This window comes from Emys orbicularis, chromosome 7 (genome assembly GCF_028017835.1).
Source record: "Emys orbicularis isolate rEmyOrb1 chromosome 7, rEmyOrb1.hap1, whole genome shotgun sequence".
Classification (NCBI taxonomy): Eukaryota; Metazoa; Chordata; order Testudines; family Emydidae; genus Emys; species Emys orbicularis.
In genome coordinates, this window is record NC_088689.1 from 32,516,977 (window position 1) to 32,533,020 (window position 16,044).

At 43.8% G+C, this 16,044-nt stretch overlaps 1 protein-coding gene across 1 annotated transcript; it reads left to right on the forward strand.

The window, feature by feature from the left end:
• The first annotated feature begins 4,275 nt into the window (after positions 1 to 4,275).
• Positions 4,276 to 7,865, forward strand: LOC135881451 (cytochrome P450 26A1). The gene is made up of 7 exons (XM_065408110.1): positions 4,276 to 4,464; positions 4,705 to 4,929; positions 5,181 to 5,468; positions 5,720 to 5,869; positions 6,663 to 6,797; positions 7,148 to 7,303; positions 7,524 to 7,865. The coding sequence occupies exons 1-7, from the start codon at positions 4,276 to 4,278 to the stop codon at positions 7,863 to 7,865; spliced, it is 1,485 nt and encodes a 494-aa protein (XP_065264182.1).
• Positions 7,866 to 16,044: the final 8,179 nt, after the last annotated feature.

The following is a 16,044-nucleotide window of genomic DNA, read 5'->3' on the forward strand; positions in this document are numbered from 1 at the left end:
AGGTGAATCTTTGTGGTGAACGGAGGGGAAATCAGTAGGCGGTGGATACAAGTGTCAATGACTAACTTTAATTAGCACAACCACTGAACTGATCTATCCAAACGCTAGTGACGCTATTGTGATCCTCTTAAGGAAAAGTAGGCGAACCTTTGATCCACCTCCAGTTCCGTTTTATTTCGGTGGGACCTGGCCGCTCACCTAGGCAATAATCGGCTGGGGAGCCGACTGGCAAATGCAACTCTGCAGCCTCCTCCCCCAGCTTGGATGAGAAGTAATCGTCGATTCTTCAGGACCAAGCTCAAAAATCCCCCTGAACACTGTAACCGCGTTGTTGACTAACGTAATGTGAATCTAGTAAAAAAAAAAAAAAAAAAAAAAGACTTGAAACGGATGTTGTTTTTCTAATAAACATGAGCATTTGCAAGTGAAGTGTAGCAATTACTACTTGTAATCAAAGTTTGTTCCTATCAGGCTGTTAATTTCTTGACCCCCTTCCAAGATGTCTTTAATTATCCCTTTCACTCTTTACCATTTGATTCTTTTCGGACTGACGACTGTAGAATAGATGGCTGTGGCGATAATAAAGGTTTCCTGTGGTAATTATCGGTGCTCAGGCCACCGTATCTCGTTATTTGATGGACAGTGAACTTGGCGAAGTTGCCGGCAAGAGTTCATTCAGATGTCACGGTCCGTGTTGTAGGTCACAAGCAGGTCAGAGTACGGGAATGGGAAAGAACCCCGAGGTCATGCCACTGCTCCCAGCGCAATTCACTGAGGATACGGAGACACCAGAAAATGATCATCCCTATTAGGCAGAGAACTGCCTTGCCAGCTTTGGAGGGCTCAGAAGCCGCCAACGTAACCACTGGTTGGTTTATTTAGGTCAGAGGAGGGGTGGGGGAATGGGAACAAACTGAGCATTTTAAACAGAAAATAGGGAAATTTACCAGATTAAATTTAGGCTGAAATAATATAATATACAATTATATATCACGTCTGGGCCCAGCAAACAACCCGCATACACATGTTTACATTATATGCAGGCATGTGTACAATAATCACCATATGCTTCAACCCTTTACCGATAAATGTTTTTTAAGGAACTAGGAGTTCACCTACATTTCAATTAAACTCTAAACTTTAAAAGCCCTTAGCCCTCCCGGGTCAGATCGTTTGCTGACGCTGCACCATCTAGAAATAAATTTGCGTTTTTAAGCATAGGTTAAGTGTCTTGTCCCAGAACTAGGAAACAGTCAAAAGAATGTGCATGCGGCATAGAAATATTGGCGTACAACGACTACATTGCCAGGTATTGTCAAAGCAACCAGGCTACTAAATACTAAGCAGAAATACTCCCCGAGTCATGTCTTCCAGAAAACATAAAAGGGGGTACATTAGACATTAGATAACATTTAGATTCCGTTAAAAAAATCGCGCTCGAATGTTTATTGTGGTTAGCCAGGGAATCAGAAAACGAAATTGACTAGGCAAAAATGAAACTGAATAGTTTACTTGTACAGTCTAAGCTGAGTGAAATAGGGTAAATAAATATATAAACATATGACAAACAACAGTGACAGCTCTTTAGATTTTGAAACTTCGTCCTCTTTTAATATATTATTGATATTAGATGCAAGGACATTTTCTAGATACAAATATTACTTTGAACCTCGGAGTGCCCCTTTAAACATTTCCCAGCTTAGTCACTAATTTACAAAAGAAATTGCGAGGGTCATTTCAGCCAAGTAGTGAGCAACAAACACGGGGAGAAAAAGTTCTGTAATTTGAAGGTTATCGGGGATCTTGTTTGTATTCATTTGCCATATTTCTACGAAACGGTGCCTAAGCTAGATACAAATGTAAGACTTTATGATAAGTGTTTGTCATACTTCAACTACTTACTGCTGCATTTATAGTAATAACGGTAACCGCGAGTCAGTAATTTCTGGACAGGTGTTATCTGTGTAGGTGTTATATAAAAACAACAAGGAGTCCGGTGGCACCTTAAAGACTAACAGATTTATTTGGGCATAAGCTTTCCTGGGTAAAAAATGTTTTTTACCCAGGAAAGCTTATGCCCAAATAAATCTATTAGGTGCCACCAGATTCCTTGTTGTTTTTGTGGATACAGACTAACACGGCTACCCCCGATAGATGTTATATAGTGTCCCCGGAGCTACCATGTTTCCGAATACCAATACCTACCGATTGTAAAGCTACCGATTGCAATCAGATGGGTGTAAGCATACAGTTCAGAGATGATGCACATGACAGAGCGATCGGTGTTTTGGAAACTTTTAGCAGCTGGCTGCTCTTTTGGCGAACAACCAACAAGTACTTGTGTTCTACGTCTCTGGTTGCACAGAAGGGAACTTCAACTCTGCTCCAAAATATTTTTTTAAGGTTTCGCCAAGGTATAACGCCAGGATCCCCAAACGAACTGGATAGTCATTCCAGTCCTGATCGTATTTTCCTTTACAGCGACCTCTTATAAATCTACAGCCGTGAGTGGGAGGAGCGAAGGGTCCGTGGCAGCCACCGCCCGTGAACATCCTTTCCCAGCAGTCAGCCCTGCCATTCCGATTTGCACCGCAGTGATATAAAGCGGCTCCGCATTAAAACATTTCCCAGCATTTGTGAAGCACTCCTGCCTCCTGGATGCTCTACAGATGAACGTCAGACCCTGGGCAATTCTCTGTACGGTTTGTGGGAGCACATAGCCAGGGCGAAGTCCGTTTTCCAGGCACACATAGCTATCTCCCAGCCTCTGTGCCAGGAGAGTTAGCCCCCCTCTGAATTTAACTGCTGCTGGGGAGTATGCCGAATTCCTCTGCCTTCTTCCCGTAATGTTATGGCGGCCTGTGGGTTATCTGCCTCCCATCTATATTCAGACAGATGGTGGTTACTGCTCTGCTTGTTGAAAAGGCAAACCCATCACCGCAGGTTGCAAAAGAAAAGATTCACACATAGAACACCCCCGGGGTAAGGACTAGCTATGCTCCAGGGTCCAGGATGAGAAGCACCAGAAACCTCACGCGTAGGCGCAGGTCTGCGGGTGCTGTGATCTATGATTTAAGCGTCTATAAAAGTCTGTGGGTGGCAATAGCCTGGATGTTTACTTTTTGATATAACCTTGCCTTCCCTCGCTGACCTGCGTTTGAACCTGCCATTAGCGCTGCATCATATGTTTCAGAATTTACTCCTGCCTGATGCTGATTCCTCTCAGGAACCTGACCATAAATACAAGCTGGGCCTTTGAGGTGAACTTCAGGCTACGCACTAATTTGAGAGGACAAGGTGAAGCGGCGGCTGTTCGTGATCCAGTGACATAATTATGTTTTTATCCTGTAAACCCAAAGCTGGGTTCCAGCCGACTCAGCGCTTTGCAGCTGGAGTTGTGGGAACTCAGTCCTACCCAGGGAGAACCTGGAGGAGATGTTCAAAGCGCGCAGTCGCTGGCCCAGCCAGCCCCGCTAGTGCTGTCCAGGGTCTGCGCCACTTGCTCCCACTGTGCTAACGAGCAATAGCACCAACCCGGAACCAGGCGAAGTCCAATTAACTACTCCTCGCACAGCTCTTCGCCTTTAGCCTGGGGCTCAGGTCTTTAAAACAAATGCTGAACTGCAAAGTGCAGTAGGAGAGATTAAAAAAGATCTGTTGTGTGTATGGTTGTTATCAAACCGCGCATAGAGGCAAAATATAAACACGTATGTGCTTTCCCATGTAACTGGGCATAAGGACAAAGTGAGCGAGGCATTTCTATAATCTGCGTCAATATATTCTTACTCAATTTAATGAGTGATAAATAAAGGTAAAAGGGATGCAGCTAATTAGCTGGTCTTTCCTTGATCCTGACGAGCTGAACTAGCAGCTGTTTGCAATTCTGCCCCCATTCCATCCTTTAATGATTATTCAACGAGCTACAGAGTAGCGCCCTGAAGGAGCTGAGATCTGAGGCCCCCTCTCCCGCAAACCCTATTGTCCGGGTGAAATTAGCACCTTTTCAAAGTCAGCTCTGTGGCTTGTCTGTAGCTCCTGGAGGAGGGAGACCTGGAGAAGCCACCGCGCAAAACAAACAGTTAAAGATTTCGGGGGGAGGAGCCAGGCCACAATCCGTAATTAAAGATGAACTTTGGGTGAACTAATTTATCTGACCAAGGTGGAGTGGGCAGCAACCTGGGGAGGGCTATAAAAAGGGGCCCACGGCGGGGCTTGGCCTGTGAGCTGCTGTGCTCTGCGGAAACAGGTAGGGGCTGTAGGCGCTGCTCGCGAGCCATGGGCTTCTCCACCTTGCTGGCCAGCACTCTGTGCACTGTCCTGCTGCCCCTGCTGCTCTTCCTGGCCGCGGTGAAGCTGTGGAATCTGTACTGCGTGAGCGGCCGGGAGCCCGGCGGCAGCTTGCCGCTGCCCCCAGGCACCATGGGGCTCCCTTTTTTCGGGGAGACGCTGCAACTGGTGCTGCAGGTAAGGCCCCGTGAGCTCTCCCTGCCTCCGCCCGGCTTCGGGAAGGGGCAGCCCCTCGGAATAGCCAGGGGCGACTCGGGGAGCCGGCTCCTCCTTCTGTGGGATCAGGTTGGCGGCAGCAGCTGTCGCGGCTCCTGGGTGCGCTGAGCTCCAGGTAGCCAGAGCAGGGTAACGCTAGCCGGGGAGGCGGGCGGGCGGCTGGCCCGGAGCCCCGCTGTCACTGCACTTCTCTCCCTCCAGCGGCGGAAGTTTCTCCAGATGAAGCGTCGGAAATACGGGTTTATCTACAAGACCCACCTCTTCGGGCGCCCCACCGTGCGGGTGATGGGGGCCGAGAACGTGCGGCACATCCTGCTCGGGGAGCATCGGCTGGTGTCGGTGCAGTGGCCGGCCTCGGTACGCACTATCCTGGGGTCGGGCTGCCTCTCCAACCTGCACGACGGGCAGCACAAGCACCGCAAAAAGGTACCGCGAGCCCTGCTCCCTTTCCCCCCCACCTGCCCTGCGAGCTGGGCTGCAGCTCCCCGGTTGCATCCGGCCGGGGCTGCCGCCTGTGCGCTCTCAAAGCTCTAGGAGTGGTGCCCTCCTTTGTGCTGCTGGGGCGGGTGTGCGCTCCCCTGTCCAGTCGGGCTGAGCTCCGGCTCCGGCGCGCTCTTCCCTTGGGGCGGCGCAGTGGCGCGCGGAGCGGTGGCCTGAGCCTTCCTCGTCTCCCCCAGGTGATCATGAAGGCTTTCTCCCGGGAGGCCCTGCAGCACTACGTCCCCGGCATCCAGGAGGAGGTGAACGCCTGCCTGGCGCGCTGGCTGCGCAGCGGCGGCTCCTGCCTCCTGGTTTACCCCGAAGTGAAGCGCCTCATGTTCCGCATCGCCATGAGGATCCTGCTGGGCTTCGAGCCGCGTCACACGGACCAGGACAGCGAGCAGCAGCTGGTGGAGGCCTTTGAGGAGATGATCCGCAACCTCTTTTCCCTGCCCATCGATGTGCCCTTCAGCGGGCTTTACCGGGTAACGCTCCCGCCCGCGATTGGGGCTAGCGCTGGGGTGGGAGGGTTCCAGGTACCTATGGAGGGCGATGCCGCAGGGGCAGCCCTGGCTCGGGGGGCTGGCACTAGGTGCCCGGCGATGGCAGCTGGAATTGGGGGGCAGGGTTTGGGAGCGTGCTCCCAGGGGGTTGGCACGGCGTGGGTGAGGGGCGTGTGGGGACGGCCTGGCAGCGGGATGACCCGCAGCCCTTTGGCTCCCTTCTCCGCCCCCAGGGCCTGCGGGCGCGGAACTTCATCCACGCCAAGATCGAGGAAAACATCCGGGCGAAGATGGCCCGTAAGCAGCCCGCGGGCGGCTGTAAGGACGCGCTGCAGCTGCTGATGGAGCACACGCAGGACAACGGGGAGCCGCTGAACATGCAGGTGAGATGCCCGCGGGAGCTGGCGGCCCTGCCACGGGGATGGCTGCATTGCCCCAACCAAAGGCCTGATTTTTGCCTCCTTTAAACTTAGTGGCATCGCTCCTGTTGATGTAATGGGAGTAGGATCGGGCCCGAAGTGTACCCTCCCCCCGCAGTGCGGTGTCCAGAAGAAGGAAGATCAGGGTGGCAAGTCCTCGGCTTAGTCAGGGGAACAGCTTCAGGGCCAGGATTTCGGACGATGGCGACCCATGAGTGGTCTCCCTCCGCTAGAGTTGAGGAAGATGCTCCAGTCCCTCCCGTCCCTGTAGCAGCCCGGGTTCTGGAGCTACCGGAATTCTGTCCCAGCCGCCCCGGATCCTGGGCTCCCAGGGCACATCCTGCTCGCAGAGCGATCGAAACCCCTCTCGGTGCTTTCCCCCCTTGTGCTCGGGCTGTCTGAACGGCGCAACATGACGTGTGCAAAGCCAGGGCAATCCTTTCCGTAAGCCATCGGTTCTCCAAAATCCCTTCCCGGACAAGGAGTCTCTGCTCATCTTCTCCCGCCCCCCGTGTCTTTCTGTGGCTTTATATTAAAACGCAGCCTGCAGATGTGTAGCCTAGGAATATCGCTAATCACTGGTGGCATTTAAATGCGGAATTTCCTCTCTGCTTTACGGGAGGTGCAGTTTTAGAAGGGCATTTGTGTAGGGGCGGAGAAGGCCATGAGTTTGGCGGTGCAGTGTGGTGTCAAGTACCTAAAACAATAGGGTGTGTGTGGGGGGGTGTAAACCCAAACATCCTGCTCTTTGTCTCAGGAGCTAAAAGAATCGGCAACAGAACTTCTGTTTGGAGGGCATGAAACCACGGCCAGTGCTGCCACATCTCTAATCACCTTCTTAGGTCTTCACCGGGCTGTTCTGCAAAAAGTGAGAAAGGAGCTACAAATGAAGGTGGGTGTCTTCTCTGTGGAAATTAAAATTCCTCTGTATTCAGTTTACTGTTTGTTCCTTCTTCGTGAGGAGGGAGTGTATTAACTTTAACAGACTAGAGAATAAATCTCTTAATTAAGGAAAGTTAATGCCCCTTATTAAAACAACTTAACCAGGAAGAGCTGAATTCTCCATTTGAAAAATGAGATTTGCAATGATTCAAGCTTGTTTGGGGAGCCCTTTCTCTTGTGATAACTGGGAGTTTGACTAGTTTGTACCCCATTACTGATGGCAATGCAATGTCCAGCTAACACAAACTGCAGTCTGACTTTTATGTGCATAGTCTTATGTTAACCATGTTCTTTTCCTAGGGTTTATTGTGCAGCATGAACCAAGATGACAAACAACTGGATATAGAAGTCTTGGAACAGCTGAAGTACACAGGCTGTGTCATCAAAGAGACCCTTAGGCTGAGTCCACCAGTACCTGGAGGATTTCGAGTTGCGCTCAAGACTTTTGAGTTAAATGTAAGCTGGGCTACTTGGGCTTTGCTTCTATTAAATCCCTTCACAGGCTGTAGTAAAAAATTTTTTTCCTCCATAGTAATTATTTGAAAGCAAGTAAAACTGACAATTTATACAGGGATTTTTATTTCTCTGAAAAATCTTGGCATTCATCTGCCTCTAAGCTGAAGTCTTCACATATTGGAATTGCCTAACTTTTTTTTTTTTTTTTTTTTTTAAACAGGGTTACCAGATTCCTAAAGGTTGGAACGTTATCTACAGTATCTGTGATACACATGATGTTGCAGACTTCTTCACCAACAAGGATGAATTTGACCCTGATCGCTTCATGTCTCCCTCTCCAGAAGATTCCTCCAGGTTCAGTTTCATCCCTTTCGGAGGAGGCTTGAGAAGCTGTGTGGGCAAAGAGTTTGCAAAAATCCTTCTCAAAATATTTACTGTGGAGTTGGCTCGGAATTGTGACTGGCAGCTGTTAAATGGACCTCCTACAATGAAAACTGGTCCCATAGTGTATCCAGTGGACAACTTGCCTACCAAATTCATAGGTTTCAATGGCCAAATCTGAGGTCAAAGGTTACTTCTGGATGAACTTCTATAGCATTTAAAGTACACATAGCTTTTTATAGAAACCTAAATCCAATATTAAATATTTAACTTGTAAATGTATAATAGTTATTTATGTCTTTTTAAAAAATATTTTAAAAAAAATCTACTAAATGTCCTAAGTTTGGTTGATGTGTTGTTCAAGCACTACAATTATGGGTCAGTGTGGTCCATAATTAGGTAACTTATTTCTATAGAAACACAATGTTTCCCTCTTATTTAAGAACCTTGTTGAAAGCTTGTCCATTTTAGCATTTTGAAGGAGTTTAAGGACAGTGTATGTATTCAGAGACCCTTAAACTTTTAACAAGCATGAAACCATGGGACTTAACTGCACATCCTGTGACCAAAATACACACATGGCTTATATTTAAGCCAGGAGAATGTGTTTTCAGATTACTTTTTGATACTAGGTTTTGTGTTCAAAGTTTATGGATTATTATGACTTAAAATAAACTTTATTTTCGAAGATGCTTTGCTTCAAATATCTCTAGTGGTTTTTGCATATACTAATTTAGCTGCTCGGTGGTATAAACACGAATTCAAATTCTTGTTTGTGGGGTTTCCTCCCTCCCCCCCCCCAACCTTATCAAGTGGAGGGGTTCTCTTGCATTTTAGCCTCCATTCTTCCTGCACTCACAAGTCTAATGAAAAGACTCCAACTGGAGTCAAAACAGTTCACTTGTTAAAGATACTGAGGCTTAACCAAGCCACCTTAATAAATGCAACTAAGACTCTCCTAAATAGGTTGACTAATCCTGTAACATCTTCTCAAATTCAAACTCTTGGAGACTCCTATCATCTACTTAGGGCTGGTCCACACTAACCCCCCAGTTCGAACTAAGATATGCAACTTCAGCTATGTTATTCACGTAGCTGAAGTCGAAGTATCTTAGTTCGAACTACAAGGTACTTACCACAGGTCCACACGCGGCAGGCAGGCTCCCCCATCGACTCCGCGTATTCCTCTCGTGGAACAGGAGTACCGGTGTTGACGGCGAGCAATTCCGGGATTGATTTATCGCGTCTAGACAAGACACGATAAATCGATCCCAGAAGATCAATTGCTTACCTCCGGGTTCGGCGGTAAGCAAAGTATAGACGTACCCTTAGAAAACCCACCCTCTATATAGCTGACTAAAATCCTGAGGGAGTGAGAGGAAAATAACGCAGGCTATTTCCCTACCATGTCCAGTGTATAGTAACCTATAAATCTAAATTTGAGACATGGTAAACGAAGACTAAATAAACGATGTTGCCTCAACCACACTCAGCCTGCTAGAATAAGCTCCTACCTGTGTAGGCAGAGACAAGAACAAAAGTCCAGAATAAAACCTCTTTAGCTCCTCTTCTCCCATGCTATTCTTAACCTGCACCAACAGCTCCCTGAACATTGCCATAGACAACAATATAGCTGTCTAAATCTCTGATTGTTGAAGGTGTCCGTTATCAATGGTTATTGCAAACAAGCCAGCTACCTACTAGGGGTGTGTGTGTGTGTGTGTAATTACAACTGTAAATGCTGTAATGAAGTGCCTTTAGAGGACGGATGGGGTTTGCTGTTAACAATATTGGGATTTCTTAGAACAAAAAAAAATAAAAAGCAAAATACAAATTCAGTTAGCCATGAATCAGGCCCTATCAAGTGTACTAGTAGAGTGTGGGAGCAGGAAAGATGCAGTGGGCTTGGCATGACTCTCCCTCAACCTTGGCTAACTCAAAATTAAGTTTTGGAACAGAGGTAGGGTTGAAATGTGACCAAAAAGGCTTAGCTGGCTGCACAAATACTGGAAAAGGTGAACTGTCACACTAGTGTTACATACACTGCTAGCACCATACACATAAAGCAAACTTCATTGGCACTTGGGTTACTCCTTATATTGAACAATTCTTGGGTGATCCTTTTCTCTTAGTCCTGATCTTGGGGAGGATTTCAGGGGGTTGGGGAGAAAATTCTAAATCACGAATGTCTGCAAGTGTTCCACTTATCAAATAATGGCAACTAAAAGTCTTATGAATGTTTCTATTCAGCATAAAAGCTTTTGCCATCTATTCATGCTAAAAATCAAAATACTAGTTTCTAGGGCAACATGTTAAGCACAATCAACATCTGTTCTAATAAATAGCTTTTTGAATTATTCCAGATCAGATTAAAAGTGATTTTTAGTTCTAGACATAAACATTGCCTACATTGTCTCATTACAAGGCTCTGCTTTATATAAAAATCACTCTTTGCCAAGACTTTTCAGAGGTAGTTTGCCCAATTTTAAGATCGCTGTTACTATGTGAACTCTCTGGGTCTGATTGTTATTTACACCACTTGACAATTTATGCTTACTTTATGCCCTTTCACACTGCCAGAGTGGTATAAAAGAGAATCAGCCCTTTGATTGCAAACACTTTACACTTCATCTGCAACCTTATGTAATGCAAAGGCTAGTCATATGTTTTTAAATAGCACTATTAGAGTCCTGCTAATCTTTTCTTTACAATAATCTGCAAATAGAAAAAGAGATTAGATAATAAATATTCTGGAAATTAGGTTTTTTTAAAAACTAGACTGTCATATTATTCTTACATGGGGTTTAAGCAATAACTGCACTTGCTACCAATATCTTAAATGAAGTGTCAGCCATACAGACTGCTCTAATATATAACAATTTCAGTGCTTATGGTTGCTATGTTTGGAGAATAAATGGCTATATCATATTGTAAATCTGAGATTGCACTTGCAGCATAGTAACATTTTTTTTGTCTCACTGTTGGCCAGGTTTGAGCCATACTGCAGCAATTTGTGTTTGGAGATAAAATGACATAGCTGTCTTACTATGTCAGGATCTGTTAAGGTATCTTGGGGCAGATTCTCAGCTGAGGTAAATTGTGACAATATAAACTAGCTGAGGGTCTGCCCCAAACAATTTTAGCATTGTAACTAAACAGTAGGGCCGAAGGGTAATTTTTCCAAAAAAAGCCTAAATCCCATTTTCAAAACCATAAGATACTTTTGAAATTTCTATTCAAGATTTTCTAAAGTGTTAGTGCTTCTGAATGCCTAATTCATTAAAGGGACCTGATTCAGAGAGCAGGTGCTCAGCCCTTTATAAAAAACAGACCCCTTTAAAGAGTCTCAAGTTAGGCACCTACATTTACTAGTCATTTTTGAACATTTTGGGCTGCGTACACCTTTTAAAAATGCAGATCAAACATGTGCTGCACTCTGATCTTTCAATGGAAGGCTGTGCTTGCTTTTTTTGTGTGGCACCATGCTGTTTTTCTAGATGTAACATGGACTACCGGAAACACCTGTCTTTAACCTATTTAAAGTAAAACTTACTCAGTTTCGCAGCATGTCAAATGTGTCATATTTTTGAAATTTGCTGTGTTATGTTATACGAAGGTTAATTCCTGATTAAATATGATATTAAGGAACATATTGAACTGATTTCTGATTGAAATGCAGAAACCTTTTTAACCTCAGGTCATAGATGGGTAATTAAAGAGACAAGGTGGGTGAGGTAATATCAACAGAAATTGGTTCATCCAGCTTGTCTCTCCAGTATCACGGGACCAACACGGCTACAACAACACTGCTCATATAGATGGATAATGCTGAATTTAAAAGTAATGACTCTATGAATAAGCAATAACTGCACAAACCTAATGTAATGAATTCTGAAAACTGAATTGGGGAAAATAGGGTTATTGTTTGATTGATTGAAAGAACATTTCAGCCTATTGATTGCCATTTGGCTTCATGAAATTATACAAGGGTCAGAATATTTTTATCAGCTGAACAGTAGAAAAATTTTACTTTCTAATTTGTTTTAAAAAAATACAAAAAACTGAACAGCCCAGAACACTTAAAACCTTTTACATTCAACATTCTGTACTTTGTTTAGACTTTTTCTAGGAATTTCTTTCTAGCGTTCGAGAGATCACATTTGATAGAAGGTTGTTCTGCTTTGCATGTTAATTTCTATCTGCATCACATTTTCTTATGTTACTCCCTTTGATGACTTGGAGTGTTTTTTGAGAAGTACTGAAAAAATACTTAGCAATTTAGAGAAAAAAATGTACCCAAGTACCTAAGTCACTTGTGAAAATGGGATTTTTGCACTTTTGAAAATTTTACTCATTGGCAATATTCATCAGGAGGGGCACCATTTGAGGATTTTATCACAGTGGATTTAGGTCAACATTTGTAAACCTGGATGCCTAAATTAGCCCCCTAAATCTGTATTTCAGCTTCTAAACAACACTAGATTTTCAGAAGTGCTGAGACTTTGCAGTTACTATTGATTTCAATGGGAACTACGGTGCTCAATACCTCTGTAAAGTCAGGCCACTTTTACTTCCTAAATATGGCTTTAGGAGCCTAACTGCAGAGAACCAGATTTGAAAATTTTTGCCTTAATACACACCTGGTATTAATTAGCATTGTCAGATGAGGCTAATATGGTGTTATGTTTAGCTTGCGTGCAGCCCCTAAATGCAAGTTAGGGGAAAAGTTTGAAAGCACAAAAAAGAATGAAGTGTCAAAGAGGTTCAAACTCAACTTTAATCCATGCATGTTCTGGCAATGTTTCAGATATGAAAAGATGATCACAAATATTGGTTTTGGTGTATTGTGGTGTGCACTGTTTAAAAGATTGTGTTCCACCCCAGAAGTGGTTACAGTTATTCCTGGCTGCAAAACACTTCAGGATAAAAGGCTCTGTGTTAATGTAAAGGACTCCCCCCACCCCACCATGTAATAAAGAGGGGGTGGGTAGCTTTGGATAGCATTTGTTAGTATAAAGAGTTTTGTTTGCCAGGTGGTCTCTATTGTAAATTCTCTATGTCAAGCTATACATCCAGAATGCACTGCAAAACATATACAGATTAGTGGCAAAGATTCTTAAAGTTTATTAGTTGCAACCATTAGAGTGATAGATTAGGAGTAAGGGAACATAACTGGCAGCAAGTTTAGAGAAGGTTCATTACTATACTGGCTTGCCTAGCTTGTTTAATAATGTCATATGAAAAATGTTATATGAGAAGTTTGATGAATAATGCAGCCTTCATTAAGTTATGTAAATGAATGTAACTTCGTGGGTGGGTTAAAGATAAAATATTTCACAAATCTGTCTCCAACCAAGAATAAGAGCAGCATAGACAGTTTTTAATGAGTTTCAGATTAAAATATTTAAAAGCTGGCGGACGCTTTTGTAGGATGACACACTACTAGGGTGACCACATTTCCCAAAGGGAAAATGGGACACCGTGCAGGGCTGGCCTGAGCCTTTCGCCTGAGCCCCCCTCGCCCCTCCCCATGCAGGGGACAGGCATGGCTTGGGCAAGCAGCGATGCACATACTAGATAGGGTGACCATATTTCCCAAAGGCTGGAGCTAGCATTGCTTCTCGCCCAAGTCCTGCTTGCCCCCCACTGGAGCCCAGCCTCCCCCCACTGCCCAGGGCTGGCATCGCTGCTCCCCCTACATGTTCCTCCACACCCCACTTTTTTACTAAAGTGGGCATTTGTCCCGTTTACTCTTGCCAACTGATCAAGACGGGACGGCTGGAACAAGGCTTAAAAAAGGGAGTGTCCTGGCCAAAATGGGCTGTGTGGTCACCCTACACAGTACAGTAGAACCTCAGAGTTATGAACACCAGAGTTACAAACTGACTGGTCAACCACACATCACATTTGGAACTGGAAGTACAGAATCAGGCAGCAGCAGAGACAAAAAAATAAAACAAAACTCCACAATCGAATACAGTACTTTGTTAAACGTAAACTACTTAAAAAAAGCGGGGGGGGAGTTAAAAATTTTTTTTTGACAAACTAAGGAAACTGTTTCTGTGCTCGTTTCATTTAAATTAAGATGGTTAAAAGCAACATTTTTCTTCTGCATAGTAAAGTTTCAAAACTGTACGAAGTCAATGTTCAGTTGTAAACATTTGAAAGAACAACCATAATGTTTTGTTCAGAGTTACAAACATTTCAGTGTTACGAAAAACCTACAATTTTAATGGAATTTTACAACTGCCCTTTTAGTTGCAGTATGAGCAGCTAATATATTAAGTATATTCAGCTAATAAGGGGTATTGTGGGCTCCTTTTATTAGTATCCGCATTATTGTTCTGCTTGTGTCTTTTTGTGAAATTTTAGTACCTTAAACCAATGTGTGGAGTTTGTGAAGTCTGCAATACTAACAAGTTAGGCTGACCATTTTAGCAAGGGTGACTTGTCCTATATTCATACTTGTTTGCAAACTCATTGCAGTCATTAATACATTATAGGCCGTAGGGATTATCTGATTTTATTTATTTATGTTAATTTATAACCAATTTAAAAACGAAAGTGTCTCTCTTGTGTTCTAACCACCTTTGATGCACTTAAAGTTACAATGACATAAAAGATAACACCAGCAGCTTCCTCTTGCCCCAGCATTAGAAAACAACTAACCAGAGCTGAAATCAAGTCTAGACAATGTGCTATCCCATCTGACCCACAAATACCATCCCTTATTGTACTCCTCCCACCACAAACTCTTGCTAAAGAGGTGGGCTTTACAGCATCCCCTGAGGTCAAATATTTTGGATCAAAAGGAGAATAAAATTCCAAAACTGAGGGTCCCTCGAGAGAGAACAACAAAGCCACCTAAAGGCAGCTCCCTTTGCACCCATTAGGGTAGCAGGCAAGTCAACAATCTCATGATCAATGGAAGCTGATGGATAACAAGATCAGTATCGATTCCAGAGCCCAGATCCTAAACTATGGCCTAGGAAAGCTTCATGCTCTTTAGAATGGGGAAGGATGTGTATATGTGCAAAGATAGTTTTAACATACCTTTGTGCTCTCTGATTCTGAAGCTTGCTCTGGCCTGATTTAAAACAGTCTGCACAGAGAATCACAATCAGCAGAATTTTTTTAGTACCAAGCTATTTCTTCTATACTGCAAAGAGGGTTATAGTCTATTTTGATGTGTTTTAATAGATATGTATCTCAGAAGTACACTGTATTTCTTATTATCCATAAATTATCAGCAGACAAAAATCCTTTTGTGGACTTGTGGTTTCATTGGTTTTAAAATAGTTCCCATATTTACTTGGTTTCCTGACCCTGTTGGGTGACAGAAAGCTGAAGGATAAGGTATGTTTTTCATAATAATCTTTGTATTTATATAGTGCACACTGTGGCTTAACAATTGGACTGTATTCTACCGGAAAGGAAGGAGGTGGTTTAATGCATTACAGGCTAGATTCTACAATGGGCTGGAGATATTAATACAAGTTTTTCTCTCTTATGTAAAAATAATGTATTAATGATTTTATGAGGGGCATAGCAGGCAGGGCCCACCCTCCACATAATAATGGGCATACATACCTGATCTGGCAATAGCCACTTTGTAGCCTACTTGCTCCCTTCTGTGGATTATTCCTACTTCTCAGAAGAATAGATTTCAAGGAGTTGGGAGGAAAGTGGGGAGAAGCATGTATGTGCTTAGAGCTGATTCCAGTTAGAATTCAGATGTTTTAGTCTTGTATGTTACCCCAGGTCCCAGGCACTTGCCAGAATTGGCCATATAAAGTATAGATTGTAGTTCTCTCACTACACAATGTCATCAGATTAAATATACATTATTGATTATAACGATGCTGCCTCTAGCACAGTAGACAAGATAGTCCATGCTTTATAAATCTAGTAGTTAAAGGAAAAAGTTCATTAGTCTATCACCAAATAGTTTGAATTAATAGCATCTCATGACCTTTTTGCTCATTGTATGAAATTAAATGGATCAGAATTGCGATATTTTTATGGGAACCTTTACAGTGGTTGGAGCTGGGATGATATTGATCATTCAAATTAACTTATTAGACACCTATTTCTGAAAAGATTTCAAACTTCAGCCATGTAGAAACACAGGGAAATGTATTTTTTACAGCATGAAACTACAATCTCCTAAAAAAATGACATTCTAAGGTAATGTTTTGTTTTGTCGTCCTATTGTTTTGCTTAGTGTTGTATATATTTCTTTTTTTTTAGCAGTGGCTGGCATGTGCTTATTATCAATACATTTCGAGGGAGAAAGAAAAAAGCAGAGCATGCAGATGGGGAGACATGAAAATCCTTGCAAAGTAAAATGCAGATGACGA